A 21,948-nucleotide genomic window follows, 5' to 3' on the forward strand; every position below is an offset into this window, starting at 1 on the left:
AAAGGTGTTGATTTCTTGTTAGGTAACGACTTGGCTGGAGATAAAGTTGTTGCATCTCCAGTGGTTTCGGAAAAGCCCGTTGAGGTAGCTGAAACTGAATTGTTGCAGGAAGATTTTCCTGGGATTTTCCCGGATTGTGTTGTTACTAGGTCTCAGACTCGTAGAGCTGAAAAGGATGATGCGGAATCTGCTGATGTAGAGGAGAGTACTGATGTCTGGTTAGCTGAAACCTTTTTCAAGGATTTGAATGGGGATAGTGTTGAAGGCTCTGTTGCTAACAATGATAGTTTGTTTAGTAAATCCTCCCTTGTACAGGCACAACAGGCAGACCCAGAATTAAAAAGCTTGTCACAGAAAGCATGTTCTGAGGCTGATAAGGTTCCTGAGTGCTTTTATGTCAAAGATGACATTTTGATGAGGAAATGGAGACCTCCCCGGAGACCAGCTGATGAAGATTGGTGTATAATTCACCAGGTTGTAGTTCCTCCTTGTTACCGCACAGATATTCTGAAAATGGCTCATGAGTTACCTATGGCAGGTCATGTCGGTATTCGGAAGACAGAAGATAGAATTATGAGGCATTTCTATTGGCCTAAGATGCACAAAGATGTTGTGCATTTCTGTAAGACATGTCACACATGTCAGATTATTGGTAAGGCACAGCCTTCTATCAAGCCTGCTCCATTGATACCCATTCCTGCATTTGATGAACCTTTTACTAGGGTTCTTGTTGATTGTGTCGGACCCTTACCCCGAACGAGGTCGGGTCACAGATTTCTCCTGACGATTATGGACTTGTCTACACGGTTTCCAGAGGCGATACCTTTGAGGAGTATCACTGCGAAGACAGTGGTGCAGGCGTTAGTGCAGTTTTTCACTAGGTACGGTCTGCCGAAGGAAATTCAATCTGATCAAGGGTCAAATTTCATGTCAGGAATATTTCAGCAAGTTATGAAGGAGTTGGGAATAAAGCAGATTAAGTCTTCTGCTTATCACCCACAGTCCCAAGGAGCGTTAGAACGCTATCATCAGACTTTGAAGACCATGATTAGGGCTTATTGTGAAGACTATCCCGATGACTGGGATAAAGGGATCTCATTCCTACTGTTTGCAACTAGGGATTCCCCGAATGAGTCCACAGGTTTCAGTCCATTTGAATTGGTCTATGGTCATGAGGTTAGGGGTCCCCTAAAGCTTATCAAAGAGAGGTTTATGGTTCAGAATGATGATGTAAACCTTCTAGACTATGTGTCAAAGTTTAGAGAAAGGCTCTCAAAAGCTTGTGATGTGGCTAAGGAACACTTGAAAGAGTCGCAGGGAAAAATGAAAGCTCAAGCTGACAAAAATGCAAAAGAGCGAAGTTTCAAGCCTGGAGACAAAGTATTAGTGTTGTTGCCTTTGCAAGGTGAGCCCTTGAAAGCTAGGTTTAGTGGTCCCTACATAGTCAAAAAGAAATTGAATGATGTCAACTATGTGATCAGTACCCCTGATCGAAGAAAGTCTCAAAGAGTTTGTCATGTAAACATGTTGAAAGAATACTTTGAGCGAGAGGCTAGTCAGCCAATAGGTACAACACAGGTCAAAGAAGAAGAAAAACATGTAGATGTACATGAAGAAGAATGTTATGGAAAGACAGATAATGAATTGTCTTATACAGATGTATCTAAGAACGAACCATGTGGTGTAAAGTTATCTAACTCAGAGATGTTAGGAAACATGGATGAGGCATTAAAACACCTGCCTGAAGATCAAAGAAATGATATATCTGGCCTGTTAAGAGAATATGAGAATGTTTGTAAAGACAAACCAGGTCGTACACCTTTAACTGTACATGATGTAGACGTAGGTGATGTAAGACCTATCAAACAGAATCCTTATAGGCTCAATCCAAGCAAGTTTGAAATGGTGAATAAGGAAATACAGTTTATGTTAGATAATGACATAATCGAACCGAGTCAGAGTAGTTGGAGTTCTCCCATTGTAATGGTTCCAAAGCCAGACGGCTCTCAGAGATTTTGCATTGATTACCGGAAGGTAAATGCAGTAACTAAGACTGACTCGTATCCAATTCCTAGGTTAGAAGATTGTATTGATAGGGTTGGAAATTCTGCCTATATCACAAAGATAGACTTGCTTAAAGGATATTGGCAAGTGCCACTGACTGACCGAGCCAAAGAGATATCAGCCTTTGTCACACCCGAAGGCTTATTTCAATGCAAAGTCATGCCTTTTGGAATGAAAAATGCACCAGCAACCTTCCAAAGGTTGACAAATCAAGTGATTGCCGGACTTGACAATTGTGTCGTATACATAGACGACATCCTAGTATACAGTGATACTTGGAATGATCATCTGAATCATTTGAGAGCACTGTTTGACAGGCTGGACAAAGCCAATCTAGTAGTGAATCTGATGAAAAGTGAATTTGCCAAGGCAAAGGTCACATATCTTGGTCATGTGGTTGGTCAAGGGCAAGTGCTACCAAGAGAAGCCAAGATACAAGCTATCTTAGACTTCCCAATTCCCACAACTAAGAAAGAATTGCTCAGATTCTTAGGTATGAGTGGCTTCTACAGGAAATTTGTTCCAAATTACAGTACTGTGGTTAGTCCTCTGACAAACCTGCTGAAGGCAAAAGTGAAGTATGTTTGGTCTGACGAATGTCAAAGATCATTTGAGAAATTAAAGGCCATTTTGGTGAATGAGCCTATTTTGGCAGCTCCAAACTTCACAAAGCCATTCAAAGTAGCAATTGATGCATGTGATGTTGGAGTAGGAGCAGTATTGCTCCAAGAAGATGAAGAAGGCATCGAAAAACCAGTGTGCTACCTCTCTAAGAAACTCAATAGATTTCAGAAGAAGTACTCAACTATTGAAAAAGAGGCCCTGAGTCTCGTACTAGCCCTTCAGCAGTTTGAGGTGTATCTAACCAATGGAGAGATTACAGTCTATACAGATCATAATCCTCTTGTGTTTTTGGAGAAATTCAAAACAAAGAATCAAAGACTGTATAGATGGAGCCTAATGCTCCAACCATTCCCTTTGAAAATTGTACACATAAAGGGAAAGAATAATGTAATTGCTGATGCTTTATCAAGAGTATAAAAAGTGAAATTATTCATGATTTTGACCAAGTGTGTCATTTGAAGAAAACATTTTTGATGTTCATTTATTTTAACATGTTCGTTAAGTACTATATCTTTGTACACGATAACTGTAAATGATTTATCAAGATGACTTTGAACAGTTAAAAAAAAAATAATCATAAAGAAACCTTTACTACGGTAAAGCTTTCTTTTCCCTGGTGGGGGAGGTGTTACATATAAGAATAATTGTAGAAGAATTTAAAAGCAATTACATTCATCTATTAGTTATTTCCCTTTAAGGATAGCCAAGAATTGTAAAGAACATTCAAGAATGTCTTTTTATTATGCAGGCCTTGCCTATTTAAAAGGCCAAGGAGTTGTATTGTTATTTCTGAATAGAGATTAGGAACAATAGGCTTAGCTATGCTATTGACACTCTTGATTTCAATGAGGTCATTCAAGAGTGTTCTGGATTTTGACTGCTCCTGAAAGGAGAAAGTTTTTTTAAAGAAAATGCTAGAACCTTCCTTAATAGTGAGTTCTAGAAGAATAGCTGCAAACTATATAAAGCTGGCGGATTCTTCAAGATTATCATCACATCATCACATCATATTAGATCACTTGATCATCACATCATATGAGAGCAGGAGATCACATCACATCATATGAGATCACTTCACCAGATCAGATCAGAGCAGTTTATGCATCAATGAACTGTTTGCAGTTATTTTGAGAGAGAAATTATCAGTTCTCATCGAGATCATCAACATCATCAACCTGTTCAATGAACACGTTTCAACCCATGGATTGCTGAAATTAACTGTTAATCATCATCAACATCGTCTTCACGGACATTTCAACTCGTTGCAGTGACTCTTATTATTCATCGGACTTCAACATCAGTTTCATCATCGCCATCATTGTGAATTTTCGCCAGTCAACTGGGATTTTTATCATTTGGATTATTACTTGGATATAGCATCATCACTTCGGGATTTTACATCGGACACTTCAAGAGATTTATGTAAGATCATTATTTGTTTTATTTTATGTATAATTATTTCCTGTAATAAAAAAAGGAAAATTTAAAACTTCATATTTTAAAATCTAATTGTTATTTGTTGCAGTATCGTAACAATAACAATAAAAAGAAATGAGAATCAACATACAAGCATACTATACATTCACATCTTCCTATGACAAGGGCCCAAGCCAGGGTGTAAGAGAAAGAGACAGGGGGTTAGATGGCTTGTATTCTAAATGGATGGGGGCTAGTCTGGCTAGAAGTCAGTAAAATTTGAACAAGATAGCAGTAGAACTCATTCTCAGCCCCCCCCCCACATACTAACTATGCTTTTCTCTGGCTCGAATGAATATCTATGGCCTTTCACTAGTAATTAGGCCCGTGAGACCTTGTCCTTTAGCGAGGTCGCAGTAACGTTACAGTCGGGATGCTGGCGCTCTTTATGTTCTAAGTCTCCCCACAACGAGCTTATTGAAACTGAATTCTCTTCATTTTGCCATTTTGGTTGCTTCAAAGTTCGGCACGAATCGCTGTTACGTAGTCACTAAATTTTTACTGAATGCAACCTCCCCCACTCCCAATGACTATTCCGTGAAAATCCATACCACAAAATGAAGTAAACACAGCAATAGACAGTAAAAGCTTTAAAAGAAAAAGTTGGCAGATGACATATTTTTTAAAGAAGGAACTTGATCATGACGAAATTTTTGATTTGATGGCATCGTTTTTTTATTTCCCACAGTAAGGTCTATACAATATAATAATACTAATATTATCTACAAAATAATATTGACTTATGACATTCTTCTTAATTTCTCCTTGGTCGTCGTTTAGAATCATAACTACATAAAAGAACGATGATACACTGATAAAACGCTGTTTAGAATTTTAAGCACGATGTTTAAGCCCGTCACTCTAATAACAATTATTGTTTAAACTTTTTAAACATATGTTTAAATCTATCGATTACAAACAAGTTTAAACAACTTGTCGTTAGAGGACAGGCATAAACAATGTGCTACTTTTTTTACTGTGTAATATCAATAGTAGGTCCACGGTAATACTTGCAAATTATATAGGGCTTAAACCTAACAACACCGCACTTGATTTATGCAACATAACTTCCCTGGCTTAAAAGAGCAGCCGTGACCCGTTGTCTTTTGAGAATAAGGAAAGCGTATAAAGATGTTTGAACATATGCATTTATAGTAAATGAAGAGGCTTTAATAGGAGGAATTCATAACTTGTAAACTATTTTTTCGGCATTACTCCTATGTATTTAAGATCGCATGCTCGATCTTTAATGAAAAATCATAAGTCAGAAAAAAACAGAAAAGCAGCAGATGGCAGGTTCGAATCCCACTGGTTCCATTTTCTTTCTGACGAATGATTTAAAGTGATTGGTTAACATTGGTTTGACCTTTAAAAAATCTGAGCTAGAAGGTCACGCTTGTCACCTGTGTCTGTGATATGTTACAAAAATGAAGCCCAGAAAAAATTGCGTTCGAAAATAATTATTTAGTGCTTCAAAAATTGAAATATAAAGTGACCGGAAACACCATCTTAATATCATCCCATACACTTATGTGTACTATTTAGGTGTCTATAAGATGCCTATTTACAAAATCGGGGTTTGCTTTGTAGTTTTAGCTTTTCATTCTCAATAATGGTTGTTTTCAGGGTTTATTAGTTCTAATACATGCACTTGTACACATGTTTTATCTTGGTTTGAGAATTTTTTAAACCGGCTGCTCACAAAGTTAAACAATACCTTTAAAGATCGAGCATGCGATCTTAAATACATAGGAGTAATGCCGAAAATTTGTTTACAACTCATATGCATTTATGTTATGCAACAATATATTCATTTTCCGAATGATATGCGTTTCTTTCTTTTAGTTTCTTACAACAAAAAAAATCATTTTGAGATTCCGAGATTGTAGTTCCTTCAATCGTAATCATGATAATTTCATAAAGTTTTTCTGGAAGGAATAGGTCTACTTGGTTAAATAAGTTTGAGAAAGATTGACAGCATTGTCATCCCTTGCAATCGGATGAAAAGTAACACTCTGCTCTTCGCCTAGAGGCTCGAATGTCAAGTTTCTATTACCCAGTCCCATCCGTATCTTTTCTTGTGGTATCATGGGCATGAATTGGCCGTATGCTTCAAGCACTTGTTCCATCGTGTCCATGACCCTACGCTCGATCGAATCTCCCTTTTCCACGTAACAATGATTGTCTTTGATGTAAACCATGTTCCCTTCTTTGTAAATCATTGCAAACATCCCCTCTTCAAACATTTTCAGTTTTGGTCGCGGAAGAGCGTTGAAAACGTACGACATCGGCTCCTTGAAGTGTTCCAGATCGCAATCAGTATCGATATCCATTTCCGATATCAATCTCCAGTTGGACGAGTGGGCGTGGTCATCAAGAAGAGCCATGTCAAGGTCACCTTGGCGAATCACGTGATAGCGTTGCAGGTACTTCTGACCAATCAGTTTGAATCTGTAAACGAGAAAAGAGTCTTGGTACACCGGACTGTCTTCACCGAAGTTAAGCGGAATAGGGTAGAACGTCGGATCCGATGCACCTACTTCGACGAGATGACATTGACCTTTGACCTCGGCATCGCGCACAATGTTGGTCACGTGATATCTGTCATGGCCCATGAACTTTCCACCAATCAGGTGAACGCTGTATCCCAATGCAGCTAGAAGTCTGTTGTAGAATACACAACAGAACCGTGCGTTAGAAAAATATGATAATCATTCACACGATAACATCGTATCACAATAGGGCGAGCTCTGAACAATTTTGATAGCAAAGATTACCGACAGGGCTTGTTTCATGTTTTCTTGATTAAAAAAATAGCCCCACTTGTTCTTGTTATAAAAACAAAATATCTGAAGGAGCAAAATGATTATTTTTCTGACAGGGAAAAAGGATTAATGACCGAAAAAAAGGTCCACAGGCGCCGCTCCAAGTCAGGGGGCGCGGTACGGTGTCGAATGGGGGGGGGGGCCTGACCATGCAAAAAAAAATACAATCAGATGGTCATTTCAAATATTTGAACTCGGTTTTTAGGAAAAAGTGGGTGGGGAGGGAATATAAGCTCCCGAAGCAACAAAAAAACGAAAAAAAGGGTCGAAAGTCCAAAATGTAGAGTATTTTGTCTTCCGATAGCTTGCCAAGCAGCAAGCAAAGCAAAAAAAAAAAATTAAGACAAACACAGGAAAGGTCATCAATCCAAAATGGAAAGATGTAGGATATTTTTTGTCTCCCGAAAACTTGATAAGTCCCCTCCCCCAAAAGGGCGAAAAATGGGGAAAAAATGAACAAATGAAAAAGGGTCATGATTTACAAATGAAAAGTACTTTGTCAAACAAAGTATTTGACAAGCAAAAAAACCCAACAAAAACATATAAAATATATAGCATCGATTCTGTGATCGTTCGTTACGATGTACCTATTCCCATGATATCTGTATATATCTATGCGTAAATAAATCCTAAAATCCAGATCGACTGTGTGTGATTACAAGCTGAACACTGACTGGCTAACAAAACAAGGACTTATATTCGGAATAAAATGGAGGATTCCAATGAAATCCAGAGTTCTGACACTTGCGAGCCACTGCTGAGCTGGAATTACGATAGTTTTTTTTTTCATTATTTTACACATTTCTGCTCTTAATCGTGTTTTCTTGTTTTACTCAAAATAACCAATCCATTTAAAATAACAACATAATAAATTGAAATGAATGAATTTTAAGAGTATGTGCCCGACGAAAAGAATGATAATGATAATATAGTATATATATATATATATATATAACCAGAATTTACCAAATAATTGAATAGGACTAACCCAAATTCTGACTTATTTAGAGCATTAGTTTTGGTTGGACACTAATTCAGTATAATGGTAGGTTATTTTGACAAACAATTTTCAAGAGTGTTTTAAACTGAAGCGATACCAAAAATGAATAAACGATATCTTCATTTTGAAAAAAAAATGTGTATAACACGCTAAACAAAATTCGTATCCAATCATTGATCCATACGTATGACCGTCGCAAGCCACCCTAAGGAGATCCAGCGATTAACAGGACACGATTACCGTACGGCCACCTTACGATAATCGTAGTCTGGGCATTTAACCTACCTATTCGTGAATATATTAAGTTCATAACAGACTCCACCTTGACCTTGAAGCATCGCCTCTTTAATCTCGTTGACAGAAGGGATTTTCCTCTCAGACAGTGGAATAGCATACGTGTTGGTAATATTCTGGAATGGCTGCCGAAAGTGGGTCTTCAGCGTGATTTCCCGAAGTAGTCGGAGGCGATCTTGTTTTAGCTTCGTGTGGGCCGAAGGGATTCCGAGTGTGTGCCGAAGGTAATGGGATACCTCCTCGGATGACAGCCGAAGTGAATCTAAGGTAGCTGGTTGTGACTTTTGAGTACATTTTAGTCTCTCACTATCATGATCATCTGTCTCGCGATGAACTAGCTTGGAAAGTTCACTGCATCTTCTTGTTCCGTGACATACCTGAGTTAGTTCGGTGACAGTGTTACGCCGTAACTCGGAGAGTGACCATCGTAAACTCGAGGTAGCAGAGGCGGGAAATAAACGCAAACCAATGAACAGCCCGTGGGGAAACATCACGAGTATTTCGCCAGTATCTCAGGCATGCACTGATGTACTTTATGCGAGCACCCAATTCCTATCTGGAATTCGTTGCCAGTTGTCTTCCTCAGGATCTGCAGTCCCTATTGAGGCTTCAAAGTACGACCACTGCAACAAGATGCATTAGATATAACTAAACAAAGCAGTACTTTTGTGATATAGCTTGTCAACCGTAACAGTGTTAAAATAAGAGTTGACATTGGTGGCCAGAGTTAAGGACATGACTCGAATTCCAGTAACTTGAAATTCTCTTGAGTTGACTGAGTGGCGTAACTACGGGGGCCACGGGTTGGGGACACGTACCCCCATCGGCTGGCCCCCCAAAAAAAGGGAAAGGAGAAAAGAGGGAGAAATAAAGAGAAACGTAGTGGGGAAATAAATTAGTGTATATTTTCATATATTGTGTTATATTACATGAATATTCTGTTCATAACTTTATGAAAAATAATTTGATTATGGCCTATGTGTTCATTATTTTTTGTGTGCTCGCATTGTCTGTTTATTGAGATATATAATCATGTTGTACTAAAAACATACCGTTTTCAAGTCAATATACACCAAATATATTTCCTTGCACTTCGAGTTATTATTATTTAATGTAGTGACATATGCTTCTTTTTCATGACCAAAAGTGATTGCCCCTTTTTAAGTCTGAGTATGAAATATTTCTAGTCCGTGCTTACGTTTGCATTAGTGGAAAGGTGAGATATGTCTGCTTTTCATGAATTCCTAAACACAGTCCTTAAATATCCCCTTTTCTGGTCTGAATATCAACAATTTTCAGCTCGCGCTTCACGTATCATGTTCATGTGTTTAGGTGTAATTCGAACAAAATCAGCTTGCGCTTGGTGCTTTCATTATTATAACTATGGTGAGATATGTATGCTTTTCATGAATTTCTAAAAGATAATCCTTAAAATGTCCCGGGCTTCGCTCGCCCACTAAGTGACCCAAATTTTTGATAGTGCCCCCTCAATGTCGTGACCCACGGTACGCCTCTGAGGTGACCGTCCTTTTGCCCGAATACCAGGCTCGGAACCAGGGCTCCGTAGCACAAAGGCTAGCGATTAATCGCTAAATGGAATGTCCTATCGAAACTATCGTGGCAAGTGCAATTGTTCTCAGCAGACTGACTGGGAGCCAATCAGAACCGTTCTTTCAAACTAGCGATTAATCGCCAACGTTTGTGTTACAGGGATCAATATATACATTTTTTGATAATTTTACCGATAAAACGGAAGAAGTAGCCCTGTCCTGAGCGGATATCTCTGCTTTTATACACTTCCGGAGTCTACACTCTAAATGTCAAGGTTTTAAAATAAATCCAGATCGGCTGAGAATAGTGACCAGCCGAATGTTAGATTAAGGTTTAAACCTTGTGTGCATTTGAATACAAATCTATAAGATTTGAATTTAAATCTTTTAAGATTTTAAAGCTAATCCTTAAGATGTCAAATAAATTCAAAATTCGGCTGGTTCACAGCCGATAAATTCACAGCCAATCTGGATTTATGTTAACCCTAAATCTCCCGGGGTATTTTGATTCTTGTCATTCCCGGGGGGGGGGGCATTATGGCCCCCCCTTAAGATCTCGGCCGCCGATCGCGCGAGCGACGCAAAAATTTGCACGCTGGTAGTGTGCGATGTAATCTACAAGGCTGTATGGTAAAATTTTCCAAAATAATGAGATTTTATTTTATATGAATTAATTATGCTAATTTATGCATAAATCATACTTTTTGCTCTAATTCACTAAATAAAGCTCCTAGAATGCTAGTTTTTGGTAAAAATTTCTTTGTAGCATTCTTAACAATCGTAATTCAAAAAAACTTTGGTTTGGAAATAAATTTCTTATGTATTTTATTGTTTTATGAATTTCTTATGTATTTCTTTGTTTTTTTTACTTTTTGTTTTTTATTGTTTTTTCAATGGAAATTGTTCCAGACATAATTCTGATCATAAACAAGGCAAAATTAATTAAGTTTAATCAGTAAAAGTAGAAATAATGATACATTTATGAATTTTGGCTAAATACGCAATTTGCATTGGATTTGTACATGAAATCACGTTTATGAGCAATTTTGGGTCTGACATGCACTTGCATAATGTTGCGTAATGTCGTAACCGCGTACCCGGGCGTCACAACTTTGGTCTCAAAATTTGCGCGAGACTTGAATGTAAAAAGTCAGTGAGCTGCGAGGTGAAAAAATTTCGCGCAGCAGATATATCGCGAAAATTGTTGAGGGGGGGGGGGCCATTATGGCCACCCGGGAGAATTAGGGTTAAGTTCTTGACAATTAGAATATAGCTAAATGGGGATGCGGGATCAAATACTTCGAGGGGGCCCGGGGCAGCTATATAGCCAGCCACACAGAAACGTTATCATCCCGCTCAGCAACGTACAGAAGATAAAAAAAAAACGGAGAAAAAGTTTGTCAAAATGCCCGTCATGTCAAAGGACAAAAAATTGTTGAATCAATACAGCAGTCTAGTCCTTGGGTTTATTAATTTGAAGGGGGGGGGGGGGTCAGTTTGAAATTTAGGACGGTCTGCTGTTCAGGTGTACCGATTTTCGACAAAGACCTCCAACATGTCCAATAGTCGTTCTTGTCATATGACTAGAATTTTATTTTTTTTTTGACTAAGTTTGTTATAGATTGACGTAGAATAGTATGCAGAAATAAAATAATATTTCGCATGAACTATAACTAAGTTAGTTTATTGACATTCGATGAAGAAGGGCCCAAAATCGTCGATTCTGTTCTGGGGAAAATATATAGCAGATCGATTTTGTATTTGGTGACGTAATACCAGGGAAGACAAACTTGGGACTCACCGCTTTTCACGCTTATATATGGTGGAATAGAAAGGGTCCCTTGCCACTTCAAAGTGTACATTTTTTTTTCTTCTTCTGTTGATTTCCTCCAGTCCTGGAGAACTGCGAGATCCAGTAGATACGCAGAAAAGGTGGTTTGATAAATATGTATAGAGACAAAAGAGCGTGGCTCAGAACGAGGTTGGAATAAAGTGTATCACGAGGCTGTCTAGTTGTTGTTCACCAACAGAGAACGTTTGACATGAAGCTCATGCAAGAAATGAAGGGAGTAGTAATGAAGTTGGGGAGCTGAAGCAACAGGTATACTAGTCGCCTTAGTGTCCAATCCAAGAAGTACAGCAGTAGCATGATTAGTAACAGTTGCTGCGACTTGTGACGCAGGAGTTTGGCAAGATCATGTTGGAGATATCGATATGGAGGAAGGTTGGCGAGGAACCTTTTCCTTTCATCCGCATAGAGGGTACATTCTCCTGGGTTACAGTTTCATCCTTGATATTGCAATAGCAGGTGCTATCGTGACGCCTTCCAATCTTGGTGAGACGTGTGTTGGTAGCATAGACACCACAAAGAAGTTGACTCTTCAGGGATAAGGCTTGGCGATGACTATGAGAGTTTAGTCTTGATGGGAGCAGAGTTGTCCTCTGGGTGCGGACATTGTATGTATTGTATATAATGTTTTCTTGAATTGAAAACCATACTTCATAAATCTTTTTTTTTCAAACACACGAGTGCACACCTAGTTACCATTTTCATTTATTTCAATGTGGGATAAAAGAGAATTATCGATTTAATGTCTTGCTCACGGGCATAGGTGCCGCGGCCGGGGATCGAACCCCGTACTTTCCCTGTATAGTCAGGCGCCTTAAACCACTCGGCTACGGCACTTCCATTGTACTACAGTATCAGTGTCTCATAGCGCCATCTACGCTGGGAGTCTGATCAGGCACAAGTTTGTAAGCATCACGCGTCGATATATATATATATATATTAAAAAACAACAACAAACAAACCCCAAATCCTTGAATAATGGATAGAGCTCGTTGAATGCTACAACACGCACCTAGCCACACAGCTTCAAGCTACAGGAAAAACTACTCTGACACAATTAACAGTACATGCAAATGTGATTTAAAATAGCACTTACAACCTGCGTTTAGGAAATATATTTGACATCATGATTTTATTATCTAAAAAGGATAAGGTTTCTCGACCTGTTTATTTGGGAAAATAAATAGGCATTTATGAAGACACCTCCTGACGGGAATCAAATTCATCAAATAGAAAAATATTCCTAAGTCTTCCGCCAGTCAAATAGTTCTAAAATTTAAGTGATATTCTTCCACATTTAGGAAAGAAGGACGTACATTGCTTGCCTTAGAATCAGTGTTAAATGGCTAATAATTATGCAACACACTTCTGTATATATCAAAATATGGGAATGGTTTGAGTCGGGAGAATATTTTTTTTCTCTCCATGTTGTAATTAGGCTCGTGAGTCCTGTTGATCTGATATCTAGCTTTACAAAGGTTGATCACATGTTGTGGGGTGCGCATGTAATACAAACTACGTGGGTGAAGTTACACTTAAATTCAAGTTAAAGTTTATTTTTTCCATTACCATTATCAAGATTATAAACAAATACAAATCAAACATTCATCATAAATATAAACAAATACAAATGAAATATAATAACAATGATTACAAATTAATTACGAATTCCAAAACATATGTAGAACAGTTTTAACAAAATCTATATGGAAATGAGGGGACCCATTAAAAAGCAATGCTTGTAGAGCGTGGTTCCCCTAAGATAATATATCAAACATTGGAAAATTTGGGACTCATTCGCAAGTGTAGGCGCAAGAAAATGCAATAAGTTACAATAGATCAAAATAAATTAATTTGAAGCAGAAGTTTCAGGTTCGAGCCCTGGACACATCTCTCGTATGGTGACGTTAAAGATCGGTCCAGACGTAAATAGTCATCTGAATGATGCATTCAGGTCTGAAAACCCGTCAATTTCACACATATACACACACATACAAACCCACACACACACCCACCCACACACACCCTCACACACACCTTTTTTCAAAATGTTTTTATTAAGGATTCATTCAAATGAATGACATAAACTGCAGATAAATACAAAAAATTACAAATCTTCATTTCATATCAACAAGGATATGCAAAAAAATACATATATACTATACCAAGAACTGAAGCAAATAAGGACGGAATGAAACTCCTTAAAATTATACTTTTATATCTGAAAAAAATTACTTAACTGAGCCCCGAACCCTCTATGTATTTTAATAATAATTAATATTAAATGGCTAAATGATTTGCCAGGAAAACAGAAATCAACCTATATGTATTATCATTACATCCCATTTTAAATCAAGCTTCAACATATCTTTACATAATTATACACACATACACACACTCACCTTAACACCTATACACACATGCACATACCATGCATACATAAACAAACATAATATATACAAATCTGCATAATGAACGTTTAACATTTTGGCGCAATAGGATACAGAAAGAAAAAAAACCCTACAAATCATATTGATACTACAAGAGAAGGGGAAATTGAAAAGAACTAGTAAAAAGAAAAAAAGAAAATCATCAATATTCACACCAGGATTCACACTCGCACCACACTAGACACATCCTGCTTGTTCACATTCGATTCTCTTTTCACTTTCAGTTCATCCCATTTCTGAAAATGTAAACTTAACTTGTAGACTGTGGGATGGACAAGGAAAATGTCTCTAGTTTTTCATTTCCGTGGGGCGGCAAATACAACCACGGTTCTTGGACATGATAATATGTAAAATATTATGAGTGAATACATGCACAATGTTGCCATCGGTAAATTTTGCTCCTGACCTCAAAATTAAAATGATAATATGCAAAATCGTACCATTGACTCGACTGGAAATTCCGCCATTCACCCCGTGTGTTAAGGACTTCCGTGAACGCGCGCAAGCGTGCACAATGCATGTAACCTCGTTCGCGTTTTATTTTTTTTATTCGCTGTACATGATATACGTAATATACAGAATATACGATGGCGGATAAGATGTCGTCGTCTTCGTCGTGTTTTGACAGCGAAAATGACGATTTATCACTAGCAAATATATGCTACATGCACGTCTTACCCAAGGAAAGAGGGCCAGTAAATTCCTTTCAAGTAAAGAGCTAGAACAAATTTAAGCCTTTGCTGCATTTGTTGATGTAGACTACCTGGGACTTCAGAATAAAAATAGCTATTCGTGCAGCAGAGAAGTTTGCGATTGACTTGCATGCAACCCGGCCCATCCCAGGGAGCAGTGGCTTAACAGTGCAGGGGGGGGGCAAGCTATCCCCCCTGGCGGAGTTCACCGGGAACTTAAAGGGGAAAAAAGAAAAGGGGGAGAATGAAAGGGAAAGGGGAAAAAGAGGAACTGGAAAAGGAAAGAAAGAAGAACAGATAGATTGTCATGAAAAGGTGATTTTATTTTTTTTTAAATAAGCATGCAAAATCATAAACAAAATCTTGTTTACCGTGGCGTACAGACCAAGAAAAAAAAGGAAAAGGAAAGAGAGAAGGGCGAAAAATATGTTATCTTCTTTATTATGTCAAAATCTGAAATTGGATTTTTGTAATAAAAATGTATAATTTTTTGCTCACTCGCATTGTTTTTTTTTACCCGATACACCATATCGCCCCTCAAAATGTTGCCTCATGACGCCATTGCCTGCCCCCCCCCTTTTGAGAAGCAAAATACTAAAATTTGTAATATATATATATGCCATTAAAACAAAGGTGTGCCCCCTCTTGAAATTGAAGACCCTTTTTTTCGTGTACGAAATATACTTCATTTGTGGGTGAAAACCTTTATTTTTATTTTTTTTGCTTGTCAATTGGTTGAAAAACTTTTTTTTTTTTTTGGGGGGGGGGGGGGCTGGTCGAAACTTTCCTCTGAAAAATTTGCCCCGGCCCTTTGGAAAATCATGGATCTGCCCCTGATGAGACCGGAGATTTTGTTGCTCTTGCCCCTCCTGCATGGCCACCGACCCGTTACGCTCCTGCCCAGCCCGACCAGCATTGCAGCAAGATCCGAATGGATCAAACTAACGTTATAGATGTAACGCGTTACATCTTGCTCAGAGCCAGGTCAAACATCGTTCGTATCACCAGCATTCCAGCAATCAAGCTATCGAAGGTGAAAAAGATACAGAGGATGATTTTGAGATGGTGATCCTTGTTATAGCGATCTTTGTCCATGCCAAAATTGTTTCACTTTGTGCTTTTGCATTTCATTCTCTGCAAAAGTGAAGCAGTACAAGCTTTGATGATTTTTGTATAGGTCTAGATTTCTTAATTGAATCGATACATAATGTGACTCATGTCATGACTTACTTCACCGCCACATTTACAAGCCTATGAATAGAAGACGAAGTAAGTCATGAGTCACATTATTCATCGACTCAATTAAGAAATCTAGATGTAGACCTATACAAAAATCATCAAAGTTTGCACCGCTTCACTTTTGCAGAGAGTGAAATGCAAGAGCACAAAGTGAAAACAAATTACCTTCGATCGCTTGATTGCTCAATGGTGGTGATATACGAACGATGTTTGACCTGGCTCTGGGCAAGATGTAAACGCGGTAGGCCTACATCGAATTTTATATTTATATATTTATTTTGATCCATTCGGATGTTGCTGAAATGCTGGTCGGACGTCGGGCTGGTCTCCCGGGGCCGGGCTGCATGCAAGTCAATCGCAAACTTCTCTGCTGCACGAATAGCTATTTTTATTCTGAAGTCCCAGGTAGTCTACATCAACGAATGCAGCAAAGGCTTAAATTTGTTCTAGCTCGATCTTTACTTGAAAGGAATTTACTGGCCCTCTTTCCTTGGGTAAGACGTGCATGTAGCATATATTTGCTAGTGATAAATCGTCATTTTCGCTGTCAAAACACGACGAAGACGACGACATCTTATCCGCCATCGTACATTCTGTATTATAACGTATATCATGTACAGCGAATAAAAAAATAAAACGCGAACGAGGTTACATGCATTGTGCACGCTTGCGCGCGTTCACGGAAGTCCTTAACACACGGGGTGAATGGCGGAATTTCCAGTCGAGTCAATGGTACGATTTTGCATATTATTATTTTAATTTTGAGGTCAGGAGCAAAATTTACCGATGGCAACATTGTGCATGTATTCACTCATAATATTTTACATATTATCATGTCCAAGAACCGTGGTTGTATTTGCCGCCCCACGGAAAGTCACAATTTTAACGACCATCCCACAGTCTATTGCCTGACCTTTTGCCTGTCGACTTTCTTCTTCTATACAACCCGTAATATATTCGCGTATTTTAATGAATGAAGGTACCCGGCTTTCAGCTCTTGAATAAAAATTTGCATATTTAATAAAAAGAATAACAAAATTGACACATTTAATTCTACAAGAATTTTCAGGTAATCCTAAGAATATTTCCCTCCAATTCAAAATTCTTAATTCAGCTAAACAAAAATGATCAATACAAAATGATTGCCAAAGAGGTTTAACTTTTATGCAATCCAAGAGTATATGAAAGTACGATTCAGTTTTTGTACAAAAAACACACACACACCCTCTCTCACCCTCACACACTCTATCCCAATGGATTCCGTATTCATAATTATATTTCAAGAGCGGTGATCTATCTATCCCCTCTCCTTTAAGAACTAGCTGTATCATGTTTTCCATAACTAAGGAAGAGTTATTCGTCTGTTAAAAACGAACATTTTGAATCAATTAACCAATATTAAACCCTCCGAGATGGTTGTGTTCTTATACACATTTTTTTCATGACATTGATTGTAGTTTTGTTGTGCATGATGGTAGTCTGTAAAAGAAAATGATGAGAGTCTGAAATAAATCGGACAAGCACAATTACAAATAAAGTTATGGCTGTTTTAAAAATGAGATTACGAATACAATGTAAATAAAAAAAAACAAAAAAAAAAAAAAGCTCGCGTTTAATGGCTCGGCTACAATTTTTTTTCTTCAAAATTTTGTTTTTCACTTCATGTTTAGCCCCCGCGGAATTTTGTTTCACAATCCGTGCTTAACCCCCGCGAAATTGCTAGCTTATTACGCGATTGCTATCACATATCTTCTTGTCTGATTTTTCGCTTTCCTCTAGACTAAAAACAACTTTTTTTTATTTGTGGTGGAGTCTCTTTTTACTCATTGTCTAAGAATCAGTCCAGAGAATTTTTAAAATTAGTTTGTGTGTGGTTAATCCCTATTTAGGAAGCTTCACAACTTGTCTTATCATACTTTATTTATCTATTTATTTTTTTATATATTTATGCATTTCTTTATTCATTTACTTATCCATTTATTCATTCAGTTATCTATTTTTTCAAATATATCAATTTATTTACCTTTTCATTTATTCATTCATTTATTTGTTAACTAAATATTCTTCATTGATTATTCAGTTCAATACACATATTACAGAAAATTGCAGTTGAGCAAAGAATAACTATGAGTAAAACAGGTCACAAAATATTACATTTCGATGAGCCTGCAACTGAGTAATTACCTAGTCTGAGAAAATATATACAGTTAATCAATCGGATAAATGAAACTGAATAAATAAAAAAAAGTTTAGTTACCCCCTCTTCGGTCATGTTGGCACAATAGATTTTAGAAATTGCTTTGATATATTTTCCCTTCGTATTCCCCAGTTCTCTTCAATAGTTGTTTATTTTGGTAACCTACTTTCTTTTGCGGGGATCGGCTATTCCCTCTACTAACAAAATGCAAACTGTGGAAATCATATGAATTCTATAGCGGCGGCCTTGGATGCCCACGAAGCTTGTCACCTAATCCCCTAGATTGTGAATCGGGCTTGTTCACTCAAGAGATGAACACTTCTGTGGACATTAGCGCTAGGTCACACAAAGGAAGCAGACAGTGGAAAGGTTACACCGATTACAGAACCCAACGTTACCGCCACTGAGAGTGAATATCGACTTATGAGTCAACAAAGTGAGGTGTGACATGGATATGGGAATCAACAATTCCGGCAAAGTACTATCCACCAACAAATTCTATTACACGCAGGACTATACACTTAAAGCCACACGGAAAATATAACTGTGCAATACGATTCGGATTACAAGGATTACCCATTCTTCACCGATTCCTCAAACAACATCATAACCTCGCCAAAATGACTTGAATTCAATGCAAGGTTAGTATTGAGTCTCTAGAAGTTATTTTGTAGCCTACTCTTCCCAGTGACATCTCCAAACTGTGGACTACCATTAACCACCGTCTTGCAAGATAAGAGCCAATCATACTTCTTGTGGAGTTGACAGTTATTCGAGGTAAGTCTCGTTTCATTTTCCATTTAAGTTTATATGGCATTATTAACATAAAAGCCACTGGCTTTCGGTGACATACATGTATTTGCTATTGAACATACAAGTAGAATACGGATATTTAAGAGAGAGAGAGAGAGAAAAAAGAATATTTATAATATTGTTGTATGAAGTTTTTGAGAGACTCCACAATTGCTTGACATTAAAGGATATTGAAGATGTAGAAAGGAAGTAAGTACGTAATTAAGCCCATAATTCGAATCCATAAGCCTACTCACTGGGGTACAGATGGGATAAGGGGGCTTTGGGGGGCATCCCTCAAAGTCACATAACCCGAAAAGGAAATGAAAAGGGTAAAATAACAATTACTTAATACTTAAACCAAGACAGTTCCTCATTTTTTATATTTTTCTTTTATTTACTTCAACCACACTTCAGTGGTGACAGTAGTGACACTGCCACGATGGTAAAAGCTTTGACTAAAATTACCTGAAAACATTTCATGTTCAAATCATTCACATTAGGGGTAACGATTATTTCCATAATATAAGTATTATGTTGAAAGCCCCCTGGCTTATTATTTTTTTTAAAGCCCGAGGACATTATCTGGTAATACAGCGGTATACAATATAATTCTTACTAAGAAATTACAAACGAAGAATGAGGATAAAGTCATTAATTATTAATTTCTGAAATTTCATGTAGCATGATAAAAGAGTTGGCACAAGGAAAATTAATGTAGATTATAATTTCATGTAACAAATATCACAGGCAAATTAACATGTAACCATGCCAACCGGATCAAAAAGCGACCGGAGAAGTATCAAACCGGAAACGATTCTCTTCCTTTGTCCTAAGATACTGAATAATCCAAAATTAAGGAAGTAATATTATCAAAACCTATGTCTCATTTCCCCATAACATCATTTATGACTGTATTATTTACATAATGTGGAAAACATGCTTATTAGTTTTTCACTACACTTGAGTGATAAACAAATTAGCTCGGCAAACAGCGGCTAAACAATGCGATGGAAAGCGTGTCGGAATTCTGAGTTTGATTCTGATTATGCACACTTTACTCCTGTTTTCATAAGTGTTTATCCTTTTATTGTCTCTTTGATCGCGGCACCAAAAATTCACGTTCTTTTTTTTTATTCTTTTTAACAACACGATTATATCAATATATATCATATTTTTTTCAACCAGATGAAATACAATGATTTATTCCTTGAAACGCAGCGCGCCTAACAGTAACGTTGCACTGTTAAAGCCGGGGTAATTATACTTTATATACTATAGAGCGCTTAGAGACTTCCGATAAAAGTAAGTATTAAGCGCTATATAGGCAAGTATAATTATTATTATAACATATCCTGGCTGCATTAATTGAGCTCGAAGATCACCTATATGATTATACAGACGGTTAATCCCAGGCCGAAAAATATTGAACGTTTTTAGAGAAAATTGTCACTATTATTAATCTTTTAATTACGTTTTAATTACAAAGTTTGCCCCTATAGAGGAAGTGAAATCTCTTTACTTTGGCTTGAACCAAATTACATATAGTAAAACTGGAAGATTACAAAGTACAAATATTTAAGGAACGATTTGCTCAGAAACTCGCACGCGAACCATATTCCACTCTGTTTTTGAGTTTGAGTTTTAACAAAGAATACAGAAGAAATGCCAACGAGACACTCCTATTTTAGGGCAGGCCGTCAAATCCTAAGATTAAAAAGTGGCCCAATTCTATCCGCAACTTGGTTTCGAAATTGAAGTTTTCAACTCTTCTTGCCCACGGGCCTTTAATATCATATTAGGTAGGTCTATATCGCATTCACACGCCTCCGCAAATTTGTGGAATGCACTTCCTGACTCACTAGATAAGTTCAAAGTTTCTCTTAAGGGATGCTTATTCAATACTTAAAGGAAAATGAAACCCTTAGAAAAAAGTCAGCTTGTGTGGAAACAGAAAATTCAAGCAAAGAGATCAACGAAAGTTTGAGAAAAATTGAATGAATAATAAGAAAGTTATGAGCATTTGAAGTGTAGGTTATTATTGTAATGTAGATCCTCCCATTGGCAATGCGACAAAGATATGTGATGTCACATGTGAAGAACTTTCCCATTGCTATTTCGTATATATTTCACTAAAAAGTCCTGTTATCACATCTATCAGTAGATCATAATTTTTTATAGGAGGGTTTGTAATACAGATTTTCAAAGAATATATTATGGGTAAAGAGTTTGTATCACCATAAGAAAGAGCAAAAAGAGACATTTTTTTTTTTTTGGGGGGGGGGCATTTTACAGTCTATCAAAGGGAAAGATATTCACATGTGACATCACACATATCTATCACGTTGCCAATGTGAGGATCTCCGTAGAATTAGTGATCGCAATATTCAAATGCTCATAACTTTCTCATTATTTGTCCGATCTTTCTCAAACTTTCTTTGATCTTATTCTTTGATTTTTCTCTTTCAACACAAACCCACTTGTTCCAAGGGTTTCATTCCACTTCCAGTGTATACGTACCACTATTTGCTTCTAATTGAACCTCTGGAGTGTGGGAAATTCATAGTCCTCTGAACTGTTGCACAACACAACACAACACACCCACACACACACACCCTCACACACATACATACACACCGCACACACACATACATCCGCCCACATCCTCCCATATATATATATATATATATATATATATATATATATATATACACACACACAAACACACACACACACACACATATATGTATATATATATATATATATATATATATATATATATATATATATATATATATATATATATATATATATAATGACTATACAAAACTGCAGTTACTGAAAAGTGCTCAACTACATGTACATATAGGAGCTTCACGTAGTATAGTAATAGGGT

The 21,948-nt window shown here is 37.3% G+C and overlaps 2 protein-coding genes across 3 annotated transcripts in view; one reads left to right on the forward strand and one right to left on the reverse strand.

Moving 5' to 3' along the window:
• Nucleotides 1-5,870: 5,870 nt before the first annotated feature.
• On the reverse strand, nt 5,871-8,916 carry LOC121420716. The gene is made up of 2 exons (XM_041615373.1): nt 8,275-8,916; nt 5,871-6,828 (listed from the first exon to the last, which is right to left on the reverse strand). Exons 1-2 carry the CDS (start codon nt 8,772-8,774, stop codon nt 6,108-6,110), a joined length of 1,221 nt encoding a protein of 406 aa, XP_041471307.1. The 5' UTR covers nt 8,775-8,916; the 3' UTR covers nt 5,871-6,107.
• Nucleotides 8,917-18,587: 9,671 nt separating this feature from the next.
• The window catches only part of LOC121420007 (tyrosine kinase receptor Cad96Ca-like), a 32,658-nt gene continuing 29,297 nt past the window's right edge, over nt 18,588-21,948 (forward strand). The window contains exon 1 of one of the 2 annotated variants that reach the window (XM_041614521.1): nt 18,588-19,037. The gene's annotated coding sequence lies outside the window, so the exon portion shown is untranslated. The remainder of the gene's footprint in view (nt 19,038-21,948) is intronic. The other variant, XM_041614522.1, reaches the window with a different exon arrangement.

The sequence above is a fragment of the Lytechinus variegatus genome, chromosome 8 (genome assembly GCF_018143015.1).
Source record: "Lytechinus variegatus isolate NC3 chromosome 8, Lvar_3.0, whole genome shotgun sequence".
In the NCBI taxonomy this organism is placed as follows: domain Eukaryota; kingdom Metazoa; phylum Echinodermata; class Echinoidea; order Temnopleuroida; family Toxopneustidae; genus Lytechinus; species Lytechinus variegatus.